General features: G+C 36.3%; 2 protein-coding genes across 7 annotated transcripts in view; one reads left to right on the forward strand and one right to left on the reverse strand.

The window, feature by feature from the left end:
- ORC4 (origin recognition complex subunit 4) overlaps positions 1-12460 on the forward strand; it is an 86424-nt gene extending 73964 nt beyond the window's left edge. For all 6 annotated transcript variants that reach the window (XM_008695887.2, XM_008695885.2, XM_008695888.2 and 3 more), the window contains 5 exons: positions 1268-1354; positions 8519-8627; positions 9509-9604; positions 9684-9751; positions 12008-12460. In XM_008695887.2, the coding sequence (XP_008694109.1) occupies positions 1268-1354; positions 8519-8627; positions 9509-9604; positions 9684-9751; positions 12008-12196 (549 nt within the window). In that variant the 3' untranslated portion in view covers positions 12197-12460. The remainder of the gene's footprint in view (positions 1-1267; positions 1355-8518; positions 8628-9508; positions 9605-9683; positions 9752-12007) is intronic.
- A 2382-nt stretch (positions 12461-14842) lies between these two features.
- Positions 14843-23159, reverse strand: part of ACVR2A (activin A receptor type 2A) — an 83800-nt gene continuing 75483 nt past the window's right edge. The window contains exons 10-12 of the mRNA XM_040645157.1: positions 22816-22954; positions 19533-19663; positions 14843-18604 (exon numbers count right to left, since the gene is read on the reverse strand). Of these exons, the coding sequence (XP_040501091.1) occupies positions 18410-18604; positions 19533-19663; positions 22816-22954 (465 nt within the window). The 3' untranslated portion in view covers positions 14843-18409. The remainder of the gene's footprint in view (positions 18605-19532; positions 19664-22815; positions 22955-23159) is intronic.

Here is a 23159-nt window from a genome sequence, read left to right on the forward strand (position 1 = left end):
ATAAAACTTTATTCCATTATACTAGAACTTACTCTTGAATCTGGATCTTGCAGTAGAAGTAGAGATATAACAGTTTTACCTCTAGAAAATAAGGTTTTCTGGGTTTTTTGTTTGTTTTAAGAAAAAGACTCCTCATTCCTTACAGATGATTTTTGAAAATCAGTGTCAGTCTTCCCCAGGCTGTTTTTGGCTCTGCCAACTGTGAATTTACTCTTCCTACATCTAATTTTTTCTTTAATGCCAAATGTACCTTACTTTTCATTAATTCTGATTCACTGCAGTCACAACTGTTTTTTCAAAGGACCTTACTGGTCTCCAAATTTCCAGCGCGATTAGTTTCTTCTCAAAATATATTTTAGTTTAATTATACTGAGTAATTTACATTGTTGATTACTGCTTCCTTCTTGAAGTTTTCTTCCCTTGATTTAATTGCTCTTTCTTGGATTCTCTTCCAGTCTTCAGTATCTTTCTCAGTCTCTTTGCTCTTCTTTTTCCATTTTGTTTTTAAATATTGATAACTAGGTTTTACTTCTTGATCACATTTCACTCTTCATTCCTCCTGAGACGTTCTGTCCCCAAAATAATCATTTCTAATTTTTTTCTTCCCTCTCTCAAGCCTTTGCTTCTCCACATATCACCATTTGACTCTCCATCAGATTATGTGTTCTATAAATGTCTTAATTCTCTATTCACACTATTAATTCAGATCCTTTTTGTCTCTTAAATGGACAGTTGCAGTGGCCTACAATTATGTTTTTCTGTCCTTGTCTTTCCATGAAATCACTTCGCCAATAACTGAAATTCAGGGTTACATGACTACTCATTTTCTGTCAGTATGCCATGATCTTCCTACCTTGCTCATATTGTTCCCTATAACTGGAATGCTCTTTCTTTTTAGCTCACTGACTCATATAGTTTAAGCATTCTTTGTATTGCTTTACTTTGTGTTCCCAAATATGGTAACTCTTACTCTGTTGTGTTTTGTGCTGAATTTTGATCATCCCACTGGTATGACTATGGTTTCCTTTTGTAGACCAGAAAGTTTGGGGTAACAGGTATTATGTTTTGTTTTTGTGTATATTTACTTAACAGGGATAAGAATAAAATTAATAGACTGGAAATTTCATTTTGATTTTTGTATTCTACAAATAAAACCAACACCTATTTAATAATGAATAAATATCAGAGTTAACGAGGTACACCAACTAGTGAGGCAGTTTTAGACTGCCTTTTTCCTTACCTGTTTTGACTTTTTTTCTCTGTCTAGTGTCTCACAGAAGATAGAAGTGTACGAGAAGTACTACAAAAGCATTTCAATGTCAGCAAAAACCTGCGGTCATTACACATGCTATTGGTTTGTATTCGTTTTGTTTTTACACTCATTTTATTTCACCAAGTAATTGTATTTTGATGGGAATTGGTTAAACTTATATTTTGGGAGAATTAACATGATTACTACATTGAATCTTCCAATCTGGAATAAGGTACATTTCTCCTTTTATTTAGTTTTTCTTTGTTTAATCATCGTTTTATAATTTTTACCACACAGATTTTATATATGTTTAAAACGTATACCTAAGTATTTAATTTTCTTTAGAACCGATATTTTGTAAATATCATGTTTAAATGATATCTTGTTTTTAATTGTTTTCAACATGCTCATTGTTAGTATATAGAAACATGTTTATGTCTAATGGTAAATTTATGTCTTAATGATATAGTAAATGTGACTTAAAATTTATGGCTGCTAGTAGTGTAAATATGTCTGGGTACTTTGGAAAGCAATTTGGCAAATTAAATTTCTAGAGAAATTCAGATGCACAAGACATGTATAAGATTGTTTGCAGCAACCTTGTTTATAATTTCAAAAAAAAGGGAAATGACATATCTATCAATAAGGGAAAGAATAATTGTGAGTATACATGAAGGAATGTAATACAACAAAAAATCAATGAACTGGAAATGATACCTCAACATGATTAATTCTCAGAATACATGTTCAGTGAAGAGAGAGTTGTAGAAGTATTTGGAAATTACTTTGTATTGTCTAGGAATATATACATACATAGTAAAGTAAAACAATATGGTCTTTTGTGTGAGGAAGAGTAGAGAATCTAACCAGGGAAAGAAAGAGATCCTATAAGATTATATTTTGTAAGCTGAGGGAAGTAGTCATAGATATCCAGTACATCATTATCTTGCCTTTTTATGTCAAAAATATTTCACAGTAATAGGAAAAAAAAGTAAAGGGAAGAGTAAGGGAAGGAGTTAGTGTGTACCAGCTTCACTCCCAGTAGGGGAATGAAGGACAAGGATTTCCATACTCTTCTGTTCAACTAAGGATCCTGGGCCTTGGTTAACGTGGGAGAGAGTTTCTAGTATAAATATTTCTTCATTATTACATGGTACTTAATTACACCTAAGAAATTACTCATTATTTAGCTGGAATTCAGACTTAACCAAGGATCATACATTTTCATCTGCTAACTCTGCTTACCCTATTTAATGACTAAATTCTCAAATGTTACGAAAATTACACTTAAATCTTCAAATTGTTGGAAAGGCGACTCGTTACATGAAAAGTTGTCTCTAGGTATAATTTTGGTTTTTAATTTTTTTCTTTTATGTACAGTTGAACATAAAGTAGGTAACTTCTGTCACGTAACACTAACCTGAACTGGTTAATTATTCAGTAACAATTAGTAAAAAAGCTTATACAAGTCACATGTCTGCCTTTTTGGTTTGGTCTAGGGCTTTGAATAATAGTGTTTTTGTTTTATTATTTGAAGTACAGTTGATATACAATATTATGTTAGTTTCAGTCATATGAGCATAGTGACTTGACATTTTTATACATTACAAAATGCTCACCACAATAAGTATTGTCACCATAGGTCACCTTACCAAGGTATTTCAGTGTAATTGACTATATTCCCTATGCTATACTTTACATCCCTGAGACTTACTCATTTTATAACTGGAAGTTTGTACTTCTTGATCCCCTTCACCTGTTTCACCCATCTCTTTACCCTTCTCCCCTCTGGCAACTATGAGTTTGTTCTCTGTATTTACAAGTCTGTTTTTATTTTAGATTCCACATGTAGGTAAAATCATGGTATTTTTCATTTTCTGTCAGATTTACTTCACTTAGTGTAGTAGTACCTCTCTGTCCATCTATGTTGTCACAGATGGCAAGATTTCATTTTTTTATGGCTGAGTAATATTCCATTGTGTGTGTATGTGTGTGTGTATCATCTTCTTTATCTGTTCATTTGTTGATGGACATGTAGGTTGCTTTCATATCTTGGCTATTGTAAATATGCTGTAATGAACATAGGGTTACAAATATCTTTTCGAGTTAGTGTTTTGTTTTTTACGAGTAAATACCCAGAAATGGAATTGCTGGATTGTACAGTTCCATTTTTAGTCTTTTTGAGTAAACTCCATACTGTTTTCCATACCGGTTGTACCAATTTATATTCCCACAAACGGTAGGAAGGTTCCTTTTTTCTCACATCTTCCCTAACACTTGTTTTTACCTTTTTTGATACTAGCCATTCTGACAGGCATGAGGTAATCTCATTGTGATTTTGATTTGCCTTATTACCCTGATGATGAGTGATAATGGAGCACTTTTTCATGTATCTGTTGGCCATCTGTATGTCTCTGGAAGTGCCTGTTCAGCTCCTTGCCCATTTTTTAATCCAACTTTTTTAGGTTTTGGTATTGAGTTCTATGAGTTCTTTTTTTGGACCTTAATCTCTTAACCAGATATATTTGCAAATATGGGAGAAGTCATTAGATTGACTTTTTGTTTTGTTGTTGGTTCCCTTTACTGTGCAAAAGTATTTTAGTTTTATGTAGTCTCAGTTGTTAATTTTTTGCTGTCCTCGTGTGTAGAGACAGAAAAAAATATTGCTGAGACAGATACCAACCAGTGTTTTGTTTTGTTTTTAAAGAGTTTTATGGTTTCAGTCCTTAATTTAGGTCTTTGGTTCATTTTGGGTTTATTTTTATGTATGATGTAAGATAGTGGTCCAGTTTCATTCTTTCGCATATAGCTGTCCAGTTTTCCCAGCACCATCTTTTCCCCATTATATATTTATGGAAGACTATCTTTTCCCCATTATATATTCTTGGCTTTTTTGTCATAGATTAATTGACAATAAATGTGTGGCTTTATTTTTGGTTTCACTATTCTGTTCCATTGACCTATGTCTTATTTCCATGCCAATAACATACTGTTTTGATTGCTATAGCTTTGTAGTATAGTTTGAAATATGGGAATGTGATATTTCCAGCTTTGTTCTTTCTGACGATAGATCACTTTGGCTTTTCCAGGGTCCTTTGTGGTTTCCTACAAATTTTAGGATTATTTGTTCTAGTTCTGTGGAAAATGCTGTTGGTATTTTGATAGAGATTATATTGAATCTATAGATTGCTTAGGGTAGAACAAACATAAACAGTATTAGTTCTTCCAGTCCATGAGCATCATATGTTTTTCCATTTATTTGTGTTAGCCTCAATTTCTTTAATCAGTGTTTAATCAGGTTTTAGAGGAAAGGTTTTTCACCTCATTGGTTGGTTAAATTTATTTCTAGATATTTTATTCTTTTTGATGCAGTTGTAAATAGGATTGTTTTCTTAATTTCTCTTTCTTCTAGCTTGTTATAAATCTACAAAAACACAGCAGGTTTCTGTATATTAATTTTGTATCCTGCAACTTTACCTGAAGTATTCGTTAGTTCTAGTGTTTTTATTGGTGAAGTCTTTAGGATTTCCTATCCTAATATTATTCCTAATATTATGTCATCTGCAAATAGTGACAGTTTTACTTCTTCCTTAAACACTTTGGATGTCTTTTATTTCTTGTCTGATTGCTGCAGTTAGGACTTCCAGTAGCATGTTGATTAAAAGTGTGAGAGTCTGCATCCTTGTTTTGTTCCTGATCTTTAAGGAAAAGCTTTCAGCTTTTATGATGCTGGCTGTGGGTTTTCATGTATGGATGGTCTTTATTGTATTGAGGTATGTTCCTTCTATGTAACTTTGTTAAGTGCTTTTATCATGAATGGATTTTGAATTTTCTAAGCTTTTCTGCATCTGTTGTGATGATTATATGATTTTCATGCCTTGTTTTGTTAATGTGGTGCATCGTGCTGATTGATTTGTGGATATTGAACCATCATTGCATCCCTGGAGTAAATCCCACTTGATCATGATGAATGATCCTTTTAATGTATTGTATTCAGTTTGCTAATATTTTGTTGAAGATACTTGCATCTGTGTTCATTGGGAATATTGGCCTGTAATTTTCTGTTTTTATAGTGGTTTTGGTATCAGGCTAATGCTGGCCTTGTAGCCATTCCTTCCTCTTCAATTTTGGAATAGTTTGAGAAGTATAGGTATTAACTTTTTGAATGTTTGGGAGAATTCACCTGTGAAGCCATCTGGTCCTAGAATTTTATTTCTTGGGAGTTTTTAATTATTTTTTAAAGATTAATATATTTGAGAGAGAGAGAGGGTGTGAGCACGAGTGGGAGGGGCAGAGGAAGAGAGGATCTCAAGCAGACCACGCTGAGCGGGGAGCACGACGGGGGCTTGATCTCAGGACCCTAAGATCACAACCTGAGTGGAAACAAGAATTAGATTGATTGGAGCATTTAGTCCATTAACATTAAAAGTGGTTATTGATAGGTATGTACTTATTGTCCTTTCATTGTTTTCTGGTTGTTTTTGTAGTTCTTTTCTGTTCCTTTCTTCCTTGCTCTCATCTCTTGTGATTATATGATTTTCTTTAGTATTATGTTTGGATTCCTTTCTCTTTATTTTTTGTGTATCTGTTGTAAGTTGTTGGGTTTTGGTTACCATGAGGTTCATATATATATAACACTGTATGTTAGCAGTCTATTTTAAGTTGGTAATTGCTTAAAGTCAAAAGCATTTTAGGGGCGCCTGGGTGGCTCAGTCAAATGTCCAACTCTTGATCCTGGCTCAGTTCTCGATCTCAGGGTTGTGAGTTCAAGCCCCGCATTGGTCACCACACTGGGCATGGATCCTACATAAGAAACAAACAAAACATTTTAAAAGCATTAAATGTTTACTCTCATCCCATTCTCACATTTTATGTATTTGATCTCATGTTTTACATACTTTTATTTAGTGGTGCCTTAACTAAGCTATAGTTGATTTTATTACTCTTTAATCTTCCTATAAGCTTTATAACTGATCGCTCTCCTCCCTTTACTATATGTTTGCTTTTACTAGTGAAATTTTTTCTTTCATAATTTTTTAATTTCCTCTTAAGGCCTTTTCTTTTTCTCTTAAAGAAGTTCCTTTAACATTTCTTGTAAGGCTGGTTCAGTGGTGATGAATTCCTTATCTTGGAAACTTTTTTCTCTCCTTCAGTTCTGAATGGTAATTTTGCTATGTAGAATATTCTTGGTTGTAGGTTTTTTCCTTTAAGCACTTTGAATATTATGTATCTTGTTGTAGACCTCCTTGGATTCATCATCTTTGGGGCTTTCTGTACTTCCTGGACCTGGATGTCTGTTTCCTTCCCCAGGTTAGGGAAGTTTTCAGCTGTCATTTCTTCAAATAAGTTTTCTGTTCCTTACTCTCTTTCTTTTTCTTCTGAGACTCCTACTGTAATGTGAACGTCAGTATGCTTGGTGTTGACCTAGTGGTCCCTTAACATATCCTCATTTTTTTAATTCTTTTTCTTCTTTGCTATACAGCTTGGGTCCTTCCCATTACCTTGTCTTCCAGATTGCTGATCCATGCTTCTGCATTTTTTAATCTGTTGTTCATTTCAGTTATTGCATTCTTCAGCTGTGATTGATTCTTTTTTATATTTCTTATCTCTTCATTGAAGTTCTAAGCTCATCTGCTTGTCTCCCAAGTTTGGTGATTATCTTTATGACCATTATTTTGACATCTTTGTCAGTCAGATTGCTTAAATAACTCCATCATTTAGTTCTTTTTCTGAAGTTTTGTCTTTTGTCATTTGGAACATACTCTTCTGGCTCTTCATTTTATCAGACTTTGTGTTTGTTTATATTAGATAGCTGCATCTCCTGGTCTTGAAAGTAATGGCCTTGTGTAGGGTATCCTCTGGAACCCAGAAGTACAATCCTTTCGGGTCACTAGAACCTGGAGCTTCAGGGCTGTTTCATTTGGGCTGCTTGCACCTCTCTCATCACTGGGCCAGTACTGCTGAGGGCACACTTGTTAGGGCTGGTTCCTGGCCCAAATGGTGGCAATGCCTCATCACAACTATTGCAGGCACACCAGTGTGTGGAGCTGGCCCCAGCCCCGGTGGCTGAGAGAGCCCTTTACAGCTGCTGAGGGCCGGTGGGTGGGGCACCCCCTTTGTGGCTCATTGTGAGATCCCACCATGACTCTCGTGTGCTTGCTAGTAGGTGGGGTTGGCTCCCCTTCCCTTGGGTAGGACTTATTTGGAAGGGGTACGGACCAGGTGGGTGGAGTCGTATAGTGCAGTTCCACAGGGAATGCCCCTGGCATAGACAGTGGTGCTAATATGGTAGATAGATAGTGTCACAACTGGGTCTTGGAAGCATCTAACTAGCTTGGCTGAAGGAAAACAGGAAAAATAGTGCTCTCAGCACTTCCATTCCCAAAGGAAGCTTCTACAGATCCCTGTCCCGCCAGCACTGTGTATACCTTAAATTAGTCAGCAGACCTTCATGTATGGCCCAGACGTTTTTCAAACTTCCGCCTCTGAGCAATTGAAATTGTGTGTGGGCCCTGTAAGAATGGAGTCTCCATTTCCTGTAGTCCCTCTGGCTCTCCCAGAATTAAGCCCCACTGATTTTCAAAGCCAGACATGATGGGGGCTCATCTTCCTGGTGCAGATACCCAAGGCAGAGGGTGTCCAATGTAGGGTTTGAACCCCTCACTTCTCAAGAAGGACCTCCACATCTCCTGCTGTGGGTTGCTGCACTGGCTATTTTTGGTTCCTACCCTAACCACATCTCTGCCTCTTCTTACCCTTGTCAATGTGGCTTTTTAAAATATCGTCAGCTGCACACACACACACACATACACAAACACACACAAAATCCTCTGCTGCTAGTTTTCAGAGCATTCTCAGAGTTGCTTTGTATGTCGTTGCAGTCTTGTGTCCGTGGGAGGAAGTGAGCTCAGGTACTTCCCATGAAATCAAAATAACCTTTGAATAGCATTCTTACCTATTTTGGATCTCTTCTTGCTCAACTCCTTTATTAAGTGTTTTTCTTTTGAGGAATTGTAAGTAAGATATGCAAGTGGAAAGAGGTAGAGAAAGCAAGAACTTTTTTTTTATGCTTCACATCTATAGAGTTACATAGCATATGTATTGAAATACTATATTTTAATAGTGCCAAGTATGAGAATACCTTTCCCAAGCATTAGTATTAATTCTCCCATAAGAATAGACTCCAAATTAAGAAGTTTTGTCCAGTAATATCTCCAGAATGCCTAAGTAAACATGTAAATGTTTTTCTGATCCACATTTCCCTAGATGCTCGCTTTAAATCGCGTAACGACATCACACCCGTTTGTGACTGCAGCAGATCTGATGGAGGCAAACCAGTTGTGTAGCATGGACTCTAAAGCAAATATTGTACATGGTGAGAAGCATGCTTTATTTTTTTTAAGTTTAAGTTAATATAATGGAATTCTTTCAAAATTACACTTAACATCGGGTATAACAGAATACTTTTATACCCAGGCAGCCTTTAACTAAGCCGTGCAAAAGGTATTGTCACTCCCATTTCAAGTGAAGGAATCTTGATGCTCTGCCTCCCTTACTACATTGGAAATCCAGCTGAGACTTGTATTGCAGGCGTTCACATTGCATCAAGTGCTACTAAAGAACCTTGGCATTGAAGGTTCACTATCCCTTTTAAGAATCTAATGAATTTTTCTTCTCTCCAGGGGAAAAAAAAAATTAGATATAATGACCAAATGTTTAGGGTTTCTCTGAATAATCAAGGACCCCCTGTGATTTAAAGTACCTAATTGCAGGGGCACCTGGGTGGCTCAGTGTCTTAAGCATCTGCCTGGCTTAGGTCATGATTTCAGGGTCCTGGGATCGAGCCCTGGATCGGGCTCCTTGCTCTGTGGGGAACCTGCTTCTCTCTCGCACTTTCAAATAAATAAAATTTTAAAAAATAAAATACATAATTGCAGTGTCAGTTTATGTTTATTATGGGCCATGTGATAAGTGCTTGATAATATTCTCTCTATTCCTTGTAACATCTCTGTAAGCTTAAGAAGATTCTTAGTTTGCTTATATGAAAGCTCAGCCCAGGAAGGTTGAGCAGTTCGCTTAGGATTGTAGAAGTAATAGTAACTGAAACACGTTTGAACCTGGGGGAGGTCTTGATCTCCTGTCACCCCTTAAAACCATGGTCTTTCACTTTATCATTCTCTTTGGAGGACAGTTATTTCAATCTTATGGATCAGTAATTTAACATACAACTCATAATTTGTTTTCCTTTTACCGTAGGTCTGTCAGTCTTGGAAATCTGTCTTATAATAGCAATGAAACATTTAAATGACATATATGAAGAGGAGCCCTTTAATTTTCAAATGGTCTATAATGGTGAGATGAGACTTTTGTTTCTTTCTAACTGTACCTCACTGCTTATTTGAGGGTGTTAATGTTATTGCTTTCTGTCCAGAGTTTCAGAAGTTTGTTCAAAGGAAGGCCCATTCTGTTTATAATTTTGAGAAACCTGTTGTCATGAAGGTAAGATTTAAGTTCACTGTTATTTTTCTGCCTACAAGTATATTTTTACATCCAGTTTGTATAATAGTTGAACTCTTATTAATTTTGAAACATTAGGTATTTATCATAGAGATTTTTTGCATAATAGACAAAAATCTCAAAATGAAATGTTTGAATAATTCTAAAGCAGCCAGTTTTTTCCTCAGTTTGTGCAAGTTTACTGCCCTCTACTGTCTGTTTCTAGCACTGCATGGTGCAAAGAATTTACATTACAGTTCATCAGTAAAATTCATTCCCTTTACAACCCAAGGGCTGGTTTTATAATCTTAGCAGTAAAAAGACAAAATGCAGATATTAGCCATTAAGAAACTAAAGGATAAAATATGGGTGGGTGAGGGCATACAAAGTTTTATTAACGGTTGGTTAAGTCATGAGTTTTAAAACTTGAGGAACTTCATTAGAGTCTGCCGTTGTCCACTAGAAATATGCGTGAGCCACATAGTGTAATTTTGGATTCTCTGGTAGGAACAAAAAAGTTAAAAAAGGTGAAATTAACTTTAATGATAAATTTTATTTAACCCTAATATACCAAAAACATTTTAATCTATAATCGATACAGAAAATTATTAGTGAACTACTTTATTTTCTTTTGTATTAAGTTTTTGAAATTTCATGTGTGTTTACACTTAAAACACATCTTAATTCACTAAATATTCATTGGAAATACTTGCTCTTTAGATTTCATACAATTTGTAGCTAAAGTAGATTTACATTCTGAATTGTTCCAAACTAACATAAAATTTTCTAATTGACTCGAGTATCAAATTTTAAGTTAAAATTAATAAGTAAAATTAAAAATCAAGTTCCACAGAGAGCAGTAGTCCTCTGTGGTTACCTTACTGGACCATGCAGCTCTAGAGGACTTTATGGAGCAAAACATCCCCCTCCTTCCCTTCCTTCCCTCTCTCTCTCTCTCTCTCTTCTTTTCTTTCTAGCAGTACGCCCGTAAGTCCTTTATCATTTTTTATAGGCCTTAGTGGTCAGAATTTGATTTCTTGTACCAAATAAAAATGTGAGTACAGGCCATTACCATTTCTTCAGAACAACAGGGAAAGTATTTATCCTACTAGAGGCTGGTGTTTTCCCTTTCCTAATGTCTATGTCTGTCTGATAGTCATAGTTTGTGGAGGTTGTATGAGTACAAAGGGTTACATGAACATTTCAGTTCTTGTGAGTGATTTGTATTTTGTACCTGCTTGTTTCTCCATTTTAAATAAAGTATTTTGCTGCCTAGAAAAATTGTAAATGTCAATTTTATTCAGCCCCAATAATACCTGCAGCCTCTGGTATTTTCTTCTTCAGAAATGGTATCTGAGTTATTTCTCTTTTCATCAGAAGACTTTTTATGATACATAAAGAATATAGTCCAATGATATTTTTTACAATGTGGTTGTAAGAATAGAAGACTCCAGAATCTATTTCACTGTGTCAATATTTAATGGTTACTATGTCATGATTTAATGGTTTCCTTTTTTTCATACGCTAATAAAATACCTAAAACAACAATCAGGGTTAGAAAAGACATAATACATGAATATTAGAAGTGAGAGGAAACAGATAGTAATCAACCCTTTTAAGTGGGGAGGATGGAAGAAAGGGACTTTTTGACAGGTTGTGGCATGCTCTTCAGACTTCTTAGGGAAAAAGGATCCTGTCTTCTTTCCTTCATGCCCATACCACTCTGCTGAATCGTTTATTTATAAGGTCAGCTGAACAGGCTTGGTGTATTCCTAGGGGTATTTCCTGCCTCGGGCTTTTTTTGTAGTAGTATTAACCTTCTACGTAGCAAAGTCTTACGAAACTAGAAGGAGAATGTAAATGCAAATTTGAATAACCTAGGTAATTAGTTAAAAGTACTGGTCTTAGCAGATGTTAGGTTTTTCTAGAGAGAACTAGAAGCCCTTCCCTTAAGTACTAGCAAGTGGTATGATACAGAATGAGGTTTGGAAGAAAAACCATATTGTGCAGACTGAATTGGAGTTTGCCCTGTTCACATTCAACAGTGCAGGGACAGACAACTGTATGTTGACACTGCTTCACCTGATAGATGAAGTTTTTATGAGGTCGATGAGAGTTGTTTTCAATCCCTACTGATTTCTGTTAAGTTTTGTTTCCTGGCACTCTGTTCTATAGTTACCACAACCCTAGTTGTTCTCTGGATTAACGTTATTATTTTACTTCCCCTATTCAACCTAAACTATTTCTTTCATCTTCCAGGCATTTGAACACTTACAACAATTAGAATTAATAAGGCCCATGGAAAGGACTTCGGTAAATACACAGAGAGAGTACCAGCTAATGAAACTACTTTTGGATAATACTCAAATTATGAATGCTTTGCAGAAATACCCCAACTGTCCTACAGATGTTAGGCAGTGGGCAACATCCTCACTAAGCTGGTTATGAATATAACCAGCGGCTTCAGTTACAAAGTTTCAGGCATTATTCTGTAAGGAACTCAAAGCTATTGTCCTTTAACAAGATATGTTATTACATTTTCTTAATATTTATAAATCTGTATTTTTGTATTTGTGGGAGACTGTTACACGTGTAGTGTCTTGGCTGTGTCTTGCCTTTGAATCGTGAGCAGTTACAGGATTTATAATTCCAGTGATTGAGATTATGTTGTAAGTAGCAGTTCAAAGAAATAAATGTGACTGTTTTAGGGAATGAACCATATGCTTATTTAACACTTGTCAAGTATTTATGCGGTATATTTGAAGAGTTTATTTCAACCCAGCAGCCAAGTGTTTTTACAAATCCTAAAGCAGTAAAGAAACAATGGGAAGAGTTGAGGTGTAGTGAGTAATCTGTTGGTCCACTGGGAGGTGCTGCATTTTTTTTTTCTCCATCCATGGAAATTTTGGATTCTATCCCAGACCCAGGTCTTCTAGTTTGGCCAGAAGGTAGTTCACATGGAAGAAAAAGGAGAAAAGTTTGAACATGAATTTCTTCCAGGCCTCTCAAAAGGTGGTACTTACTCATATCACCTACGGAAGAATCCCTTGTAGAATTTTTTTAAAAAGCACATTCTTCCCAGTTTCATTAAAGATTTCGTGAAATGTTAAAAAAACAAAACAAAACAAAAAAACCCCACAAACTCTTGGGCCTATCAGATCAGAATTTGTCTTTTTAACAGGGACTTTAGGAAATGCCTGGAAAAACATTCCCTCAATTAATGGAAGTGTTTGGCACTATTGACTAAACTTATTTGTATCAAAAAGTAAATCCTTAAAGGGAATGTAGAAATGCTCACCTTATAAATTCAGGAGTCCAGGAACTATTTCAGGTATCTGTTTAAAATGAAATTTAATAAGCATTTGCTAAGTGTTAATGACTTTATTCAGGAATATTTGATTGCATATTGTTTTCAAAAGACAGTCCCTATCCTTGTGTAGTTCATAATCCGTTTAACTATCAAACGCCCTGTGATATTCAGGGAGTGTTATTTACAGTTGAGAAAACTAACATAGCAGTGGCAGTGTTCAGAATCACGCAGGTAGAGAATGATTGACGACAGACCCTGGAAATCAACTCAGGTTTGACTGACACCAAAGCCCCAATATCAAGAGCTAAAATTCATTAACAGGTTCTTGCCACGTATTTTTTAAAGTATGCTCTAAGAAATGATTTATCTAATATTTCTGTGCGTAAAAAGGTAGCTCTTCAGTTCAACCTATTTTTTTGCAGACGTAGCTGTTCTTCCCTGCCTTCTAAGTCTTCAGATCACTGTCATTTACTTTTCAGCAGTGTCTCAGTAAAGGTAAGGCTTGCATACTGGTTCTCTGCAATAGTCTGCAGATTTTTAGGGGATAGTTTTACCAAAATACTTAGCATGGTAGCATCACTATTACTGGAAGCAGGGATTTTACACTTGAGCTAAAGTTTTCCCTTTAAGAAAATTTTCTGAACTATTTTAGGGAAGTATTATCTGCTTTAAAGGCACTCACTGTGAAAAGCATCTAAAAAACTTGATTTCAAGATTGCAAATCATTAGCTTAAGATGCCACTAAAAGGCCAAAAGCTCACATCTGCCTTCCTGGTTACAGAAGACCTGCAGAAGATCCATCAGCACCCAGTGTACAGATTATAAAACTCTAAGTAGCAGGGTGGGTTTTCATTTTCAGTGAAACAATTCTTAAATTAGAAAAAAGGTTAGCACAACAGGTGAAGAGTGTTAGAGGCTTCAGTGCAGTTTTGACTCATGTAACCCCTCCAAGTACCCTATCCAAAAGAGGATGCTCTTCAGAACCACCCCACACCCCCAGTTCATGTGCAGTGCATGCGAATGGCTCTGAGGAGTTAAAACTTGCTGGTCCAAACTGACGGTATCCTAATGCTATGTATGTTGAGGATATACTATGTATTAACTTCCCAAAGAATCCGTTTTGCAGAACATGCTCTGGAAAACAATTTCAGTTTTTTGGTAGAGATTCAATGCATACTCCACCATAGTTTACATTTTCACTTGGTTTAGAAGGTGTGCATGTTCTTTCAAACCACCGTTACCTAAGCGTTCTTTCCTTCACCTGTACCTTAAAAAATATTGAGAATCCCACTGGTGTGAACTGTGACAGTGCTCCCACCGTGGGGTTTTCCATCCCCTTTCTTTTGAAAGCCACAGGATAAACAAAAGCCTTGGCAACATTAAAAATGTGAATGAAAGCTAGCTTCCTTGACAATTACTCTAAGTGAAAAATACCAGAATTCTTCCCTTGAATCAGTAGGTCAGTTAACATCCTTAGGAAGTGTGGTTTGTATCTTTGATGACTATTTCCTAAGCCACATTTTTCTGTTTCCATATGAAAAGACAAGGTGTAACTAATGGCTGCTAGCCTCTGGTTTCCTAAAACTGGCAGGACTAACATACATACTTTGCGAATACAGTCTGCTTAGACAGTAAAGGGGGGAAGCGCCACCCTTGACAAACTTCTTTCACCACTATCCCCATTCTTGCATATCTCAAGGTGTGAGCCTTGCCATAAATGAAAAAGCTACTGTTCCCTTTAAGAACAATGTATAGCTAAAGAAAAACGGCATAAGCAAATAATATACCATATTCATTTTTTTTATTTAACTCGGGGATGGAATGGGGATAGCATACATTTTATTGTACAGTATTTAACAATCACTTATCCAAGGTGGGGTTTTATGGGTTTTTTTTTTTTTTTTAGCTTTTTGTTAAATACTTGCAGAAAAAAATAGCAAGTACAATTTGACAGTAGTACAACAACCTGTGCCCAAAACACTGACAAGACGTACAGAGTAAAGCTAAAATAATTGCTTACCAATATTTTGAGAGGTAACAAATAGGATATGGATTGAGACTGCATAAAAAATGTACTGCTGGTTGAGTATCTGAGGTAAATGATGTTCAATCAAGATGCTACTTTTGTATCATTTTGCCCATAAATCGGTAAATAATTTTATGCACATCATACCAAATGTTTCTAAAAAGTAATTTTTTAAAAAGGTAAAAAAGAGAAACTGGAAAATATTTGTGAAGAAGCATTTTCTTTTTTAATAGTAAGTTTAATTCCACTTAAACTAATCATCTGGCCAGGGTGTTTTTTCCTCTATCCGCCTGCATTTTAGTTAAATGTAGCTGTTACTTAGGACTGAGGAAAGGAGGAAGAAGAGGTTCTTTTTAAACTTCATGATAGATGATTCTATTTTTCAATTCAAAACTTGTTGGGGTTTTTCCTGATCTTATTTTCAAAACATCACCATGAAAGATAGTGCAAGTTCATGGGACCAACAATTTTGAGGCACAGTCTCTGTTCTGGAATTCACAAGGTACCTGTAATTAACATTCAAACGAGAGTCACACTTCACATGCTAAAAACTTCCTAGCATCTAAAATACATACAAGAGCTGTGCAGGGCAGAGACTTCGAATAAAGCCAAACACTGGTTGATCCGTCAGTCCTATGGCGGTTGATCATAAAGCATTCCTTACACGGAGATTTGGGCAAGGTGAAGAGTGGAAGTTAGAGCAGCAGTTCTGATGGGTGTCAGAAAGGCAAAATACAAGACGAATCAGAAGGAGCACCATACACATGAGGAAAAATAATTGGGGTCTCAGTTCACCCCAAAACAAAGAAGTCATCGTTTTTCTCATTCTTTGATCTTTCTTTCAGTATCCCTAGCTCAAACTTTTTTGTAAGCTTGCCCACTCTGCGCTGACTGTAAACCAAACATTAAAATGCCCTGCAAATGAAAGTTTTAACAAGACTAGGTATCAGGACAGGTAGTCACTGGAACATTCTTATTTTACTGCTTATAAAAAGTGTTTTTCTATTAATATAGTTTTCAAAAGGATACAAGTCTTAAAGTTGGTTAGCTAGAGTTAAGTACAATACCCAGGATTTCTAAAAATTTTTTCTAACATGAAGAGAAAACTATCTTTTGAATAACTGATCTTATAAAATTTATCACTAGTGCTCACATAAGCCGAACATTCATCATAATATTCCTTGTTTTTGTTTTGATTTGTTTTTCTTACTTTTAAAAATAGGATTAAATGTTTAGAACAGGTAGAACTTAGTCTTCAGGAGATTGACAATTTCCATCAGTGAACATTGTCACTTTCCCATCTTGATCAGTTTCAAAGTGGAAGTTAAACCAAATCAATTGAGATGTCAAGTACTTTTTGAAATAAAGAGGTGAACTCAACATTGAAAAGGGAATTCTTAGGAATACAATGAAAACTTGGGTACATATGTGACCCAAGAGCACAAAGGTCTTCTGCATGGTGTGTGGCACACAGACAACAATGCTATTACTCTTCTTTCCCTCCCTGCTTTAGAGTCTGTTGACCTATGCATCATTTATAAATAATATAATTTATTATTCCCAGAGATTAAGTGCACATTATATGTAAAATGTAGTGTACTGTGTGGTTAAGTAGCCATTTGAAGTTAATACATTCACAGTGAGCTCCTGGTAGTGACATGTAAAAAATTCTTTTATAAAATCAATGTATGAATTTTCAAATGACCTGACAAAAGTACATAGCATAATACTGGCTATTTGTTGGTCAGTAATCTGGAAATTTGGGAAATTACTGTTTTACTTTGGCCTATATAAATTTGAGGAACAATCCAATTATATTCTAATGCAGTATTGTTTTGAAAAGCACTTTGGCACCTGCCTACCATCAGTTCCATTTTCTTATCAAGGATAAGATATGAACTATCCTAAAAATCATAGCTGTGAAAGCAATTTGCGGGAGGAGACTAGGCTAGATTACCTATATCAACATCGGTTACCTCTAAATGTCATTGCATATTTTAAGTTTATAAGTTTAACTTGTTATCCCTGATTTTTTAAAGCAGTAACATCTGAAATCTGTGCTTAAAATTTAAAACCTCTATCCTAGGATAATTCTTTACATATCACAGACATCAAATATTACTCTGACAAGATGGCACCAAGCAGAAATATAGTGATAAAGTTACAAGTCTCAAAGCAGAGAGTGAGGAATTCTGGGTAATGACACTTCCTGAGGTGATCCTTAAACAGTGATTAAGAATGTCCCACACACTGTTTGGTGAAAAGAAATACACTACAATTTTACATATATAAATAGGAAAACAAAAATCTATTTTAAAAGAATAAAAACGAAGAGCTTTCCAGTGTCACAGCTCACTTTAAAAAATTTAAATCATGCTTTAAATTTTCAAATATTCCCCAAACACGGCACACCTAAAAAAAAAATACTTAGGTAAGTATGCAATAATTTGGGAACTGGATAGAAGATGAAGCTTTAAAACATGGGAAGAAGGGGAAAATGACATTTTTTCATTTCAAAAAACAGCACTTTTTTTCCTTAAATTACAAGCTAGCACAAGAAAAGCTGAAACACTGCTTTATGAATGGCCACTTAGTGTTGGCACTAAGCATAGCTTACCTTTTTTTCTTAAATAACACAGTGAATTTGAAATACCTTGTTACAAAACATGGATCAATTTATTATTCAAATTTTGTTAGTGTTTTCAATTTTATAATTTAGCAACCGTGGAACTGAGGTATACCTTGTTGAGGGAGGTTAAAGTAATGCTTGGAAGCCTCTTTACTGTACCCCACTTTGATGACTTTATGTACACAGAACAGCAGCACACTAAACATTCACAAGCTGTGTCATATTGGCATTACAATAGTCATTTATAGAAACACAACAGCAAATGCAATAAAAACAAGTTACCCTTTTTAAAATCTGAAATGAAAAGTTTTTGATTTAAAAAAAAATAGCAGTAGTTCATTTAAGGAATTAGTGTCTTCTGACAGACATTAAGAAATCTGATGTCAGTTTTCAAACACTTGATCAGCCAGGTCCAAAAGATCCTTGATTTGGAGAGGGCTACGTTCTTCATGTACACTTCGTCAAAAGTTTCTTTATAGAGCCTGCAACTTTTCTAAGCCTCGTGTCCTTCGCATCTCTGCCGCAGGCAATGCCGTAAGTCTCCCAGAGCCACATTTTTAAATGAGGGTCTTCTTTCTGACAGGTCCAGGAGACCTCCTACTCATCTCTCACAGAAAATAAACTGTAAGCAGTTTCGTTAGCTTAGTAGCTCCAGTTCAGAGTCCTGTTCCGCACTGTGTACGCATGGTGCAACCATCATAGACTAGATTCTTTGGGAGGAAAGTCAACGTTTGTCACCATCGTGACCACTGTTACAATGTCCTCTGTGGTAATGATATTTGTTAGTCTTTGCATCTGAGTGATTCTTTCACCTACACATCCAGCTGATAACCTGGCTTCTGCATCGTGATCCCAACATTCTTCTATCGTTTCACAGAGCATTGCCATTCCCTGAAAAGGAAAAACATGTTCAAACACCATAGCAGATTTTGTTTTCTATTTATTAGGAAACAGTAAAATGTCCATAAAGAAACTGCTGTTTTTTTGAGTCAGAGTTCCAAGATTAGCCAAGTCTGATGTTGTGTGTCACCATTCACTTATGAATATTGTATGCAGGAAATGGAAGAAAAGCACTAAGAAAAATCAAACTTCTTACAGCGCACGAGACTATCACAGGAGGTAGGCAGGTTTTTTTATTCCCCATTGCTTATAAACCAAGTCAGTTCGATGCTAACCCCTGATCTGGACTCAAAACCAAGGTTTTTTGTGGGTTTTTTTTTTTTTTTTTTTTGCCAGTTTTTATTGTTTTCTTAGTTAATATAGCATTTCTGTCTTGCAGTTAAATAGAAAAAAAGGTTAGAAAAGTATCCTTGAGATTCTCCACCTGGTTTTATCCATGTTTCCAGTTATATTTGGACCAAAATAACCAGGGCAATAGTGTTCCATTCTTCACCTACTTAAGTCTCTAGGTTTTAGAGCATTCTTACGAATCTGAACAATGTCCGATCCGAAATCAAAAACATGGAGAGCAGAAAACTTCTTTACTTTTAAAAAATAGCATCTTAACGGGAAGCTGGTGATCATCAAGATTACCCACCTATCCACACGCTCAAGAGTCAGGTACTCCTTTCCCTGGGAGGCTTTCCAAACAAGAGACAAACACAGGACCATAGCAGGGCGAGCCCCTTCAGTTTTATGACTTCACCATCTTCCCTCATAGCTCTAAAATTCTATTGTTTGTAGAACTCTAGACAATATCCTGTACAAAGATAACCTCCCCAGAAAATCGTCCCAGAAGAGAAGTGTGCAGAGCTACTAGAATCATTCCTCTGAAAAGCATTTTATTGGAATTTCAAATGAAAAGCTAACTGTAACTTACAGCATGTTTCTGCCAATAATCTCTTAAAACAGGCCTCTTTTTTTTATGCACAACAACTTCCTGCATGTCTTCAAGAGATGGATGCTGGCCAATTTCCTCCTCAAATGGCAACATGTATTCATCTACAGGTCCTGAAATGGAAAAAAAAATAATTCAAATCTTCTTGACTTCCGAACTGGAACAACCTTTCTGAAACATACTCTGTATCACCTTTTTCCAACTGTTAAATGCTATAATGACAGGAGAGAAACAGACTCTCAACTACTTCTACCACAGCATGACCCAAATGCTAATTTAGGAGAAATCAAAAACTCTACAATTTGACATATAAGCCTGCTAAGTTTGTGTAAGGAGCTTTCTCATCTACCGTATGAGGAATGCCTATCTCCACATATAGACAGGACCACAGGGAACCAACAATATTTGCAAATCAAGGCTATAGTATCCCTTTAAGTACTTCTTACAATTCAAATCAGACTAGAAATAGTGGTGCTTCCATCTGGCAATCTGTGGGCCAGTCTCTCATAACCATCTTTATTCTGTGAAATCCTTACCCTCTACACGTTCTGCATGAGGAATTACGTACCTCAGAGTCACACCTCTGCCCTCCCAGAAGCTGCCAAAAATGATTCTTAAAAAAAATCACAAGCACACTCCAAATAGGGTTCCCTGCAAGCCTTCAGGAATGTGCCTTCACAGACAAAATTTATTCAACAAAATAAATGGTTCCTTTTTTCTTAGGCATACTCAAATAGGAAAATGCAGTTACGAGTTAATACTAATATTTAATAAGCACTTACCCTGACTAGGAACTTCACATGTTATTTCCTTCCCTTTTACACCTCCACAGAGTGAAGGTGACATGACTCTATTTTACAGATAGAAGCTCAGAAAAATTCCATAATTTGCACAAGGGCCCACAGCTGTTAAGCGGTAGAGTTGGAATTTGAATCCATCTCTGCCGCTAAAGCCTGTGTTTTCAATCACTGTACTGTCTGCCCTTGACAGAAAGCGTTCACTAAAGAGCAGTTTCATGTAAAGGGTCTGTATATAGACCTAAACCCTGTAGAGATACTCCTACTCCTGGATTAGGATAGAAGTTATAAACAATGAATCATGAAGGAGAACATCCAACTGCACCCTTTCTAAATGGAAGACTCCTTGATGCCTGGATAGTCCGTCTCTGCTTAAGCACTTCCAGTGACTCAGAGCACTGACGTTCTAAAGTGTCTGTTGAATTCTTGCTACTCAAAATGTGGTCTGATCCACAGCTCAGCAGCACTGGCACTGACTGGTAGGTGGCCTACAAGAAATGGTAAGTATCAGGCCCACCCCAGAGTCAGAACATGAACTTTATCAGGAGTTAAGTACACATTGAAGTCTGAGAGTCACTGAACTTAACCATCAACAGTTAGCTATCAACTTTAGCAATGTTCACACTGTCCCTCCTGCCCCAATTCCTGACTTAAGGGTCAGAAATCCCCAACTCTGCAATTATTTCATAGTACATGCAAAGCATTTTAGAAATAACAGCATCTGTCCTTTTCATTTTTCATAAAAACTTCCCTGATAACCACTCTACCCCAAAACAAAGCATTTGTCACTCCTCTAAACTCCCATAACCCTCTTTTATATTCCTCAGGTATTACACTCATTGAAAATAATTTATTATCTATGTACTGAGCACAGAGCTAGACAGTTCACACTTACCTTACTCTAGAGCCAATTGTCCAGGATATATTTTATCCCCTTAATTAAACTATACATTGCTTAAGGGCAGGGCCTTACATATGCCCTATGATACCATATCTAATGGTTGGCTTTGGAGAATTCACATTATTAAAGTTCTTACAAAATATATTTTCCTGTAACATCTGCCATCCAAACCTATTTCTGCTTCCATAAATGCACATAATAAATGTACTTCCCCTTCCACTTTGAGCCAAACTACACTGAACAGCATATTCTTCCTACAGACTTCTAAGCTAGAATTACATCTAAACTTAAACTGCTTCAGACTTTCTTAGGTCTGCATCCACCAGCGTGCCAAACCCCCAGTCCTAGAAGAATGAATAACTGTCCGTTCCTGAGCACACTCTACTAAGTTCTCTTTAAAAGCACAGTACCCCAAATCAAATTTCATACACCAGAGGTAGTCTGTCCTATACTGAGACACCATTACAGGACTCAGAAAACAAAGTATTATAAATATACCTTCAGCTGGTTTAAATATTCTACACAATTTCTTCTATGGTCTTCTCATAATCTGCAGGAAGTTTTTAGGTAATTATAAATTTAAAAAAAAAGGATCAAGCTAATTTACATTTGTCAAGATGTCTGCTTTATATTTTCACGTCTAAAACAAAGTGCTGTAACACAAGTGAAGAGAATGGAGACCTTCTGAGAGGCACTAAAGACAATACCTAGCACACTATAATTTTGTCACACCAGGAAAACAATATGCAAGCTTATAATCAATCGATCAGTGCAAATATTTAGAGGACTTGAACAAGGACTTACACAACGAAAACAAAGAATAAGAATCCTTTAGAACCAAGGTGGGCGAGAGAATATAACTAGAGTTCATAGTAACATCTACATCAGCTCAGACTCTCAAGGCTCTAAGGAGGCAGAATTTAACCTGTGGTATAACCAAAGGCATTCTCAATTTTGGGTCGTGGAGGGATGCACTGGAAATTCAATCTGGTTAGGTATATGTTGACATTACGGGAGTGATGAATAGACTCAGCCTTGAGTGTCCTGGGAGGGAAAATCCCCCAACTCCTCATTTATCTCCTCTTGCCAAGAGTTGACTTTACAAGCTGGGGGCAGGCAGGACCTGCAGGACCTACCAAAGTAGTAGCCCTGTCCGACTGCATTGGGATCAGAGTCTCAAATCGAGGTTTCGCCATTTACCTCCTTGAAGCTAAAACTGGCAATCTGCTTAATTTCTACTCAAAATTTGAGCCTCAGATTGCTCATGTATAAAACTTAATATATCTCCAAAGGAGTTTTAGGAAATCAGGTAAAGGTATGAGAAGTGCCTAGTGCAAAGTACCTGGCAATACTACATGGTTGTAAGATCAGGGCATGCCCACACCTTCCCTCTCCAGCCTGCCCCGTCCCTGCCTCCTGGATTCTCTTTAAGCACTACCTCTTGGAGGCTACTTAAAAAAAAAATTTTTGTACGTTGAAATATTACCTTTTGAGTATAATCATCCCTTTTCATATATATGTAGTAGGCAAGAGGCATATCTTTTAAAAAAAATATGTTTTCCCTTACCATCTGCGGCAGTACAGCGAGAAGCCAGTTCCCATAGGACTAGTCCCATGGCGTACATATCTATCCTCAAAAATGCATCCCTTTGGAAGTTTATAGCACCCTCTAATACCTCTGGAGCCATATACCTCCGGGTACCAACCTGAAAAAGATGGTGAAAGCAAACAGTACTCATTCATTAACTTTACAAACATTTTGTAAAAAGAATCAAAACCAAATGTGGTCTGCTATCATATCAGGTGAGGTAACTAAATTATGACCACCAGACTACAGAGTCAAGGAACACTATTCAAGTAATAACAGCCAAGACACTGGAAATGGGAAGTTTCCATCAGTAGAGACTTTAA

The sequence above is a fragment of the Ursus maritimus genome, unplaced genomic scaffold (genome assembly GCF_017311325.1).
Source record: "Ursus maritimus isolate PB19 unplaced genomic scaffold, ASM1731132v1 scaffold_1, whole genome shotgun sequence".
NCBI lineage: Eukaryota > Metazoa > Chordata > Mammalia > Carnivora > Ursidae > Ursus > Ursus maritimus.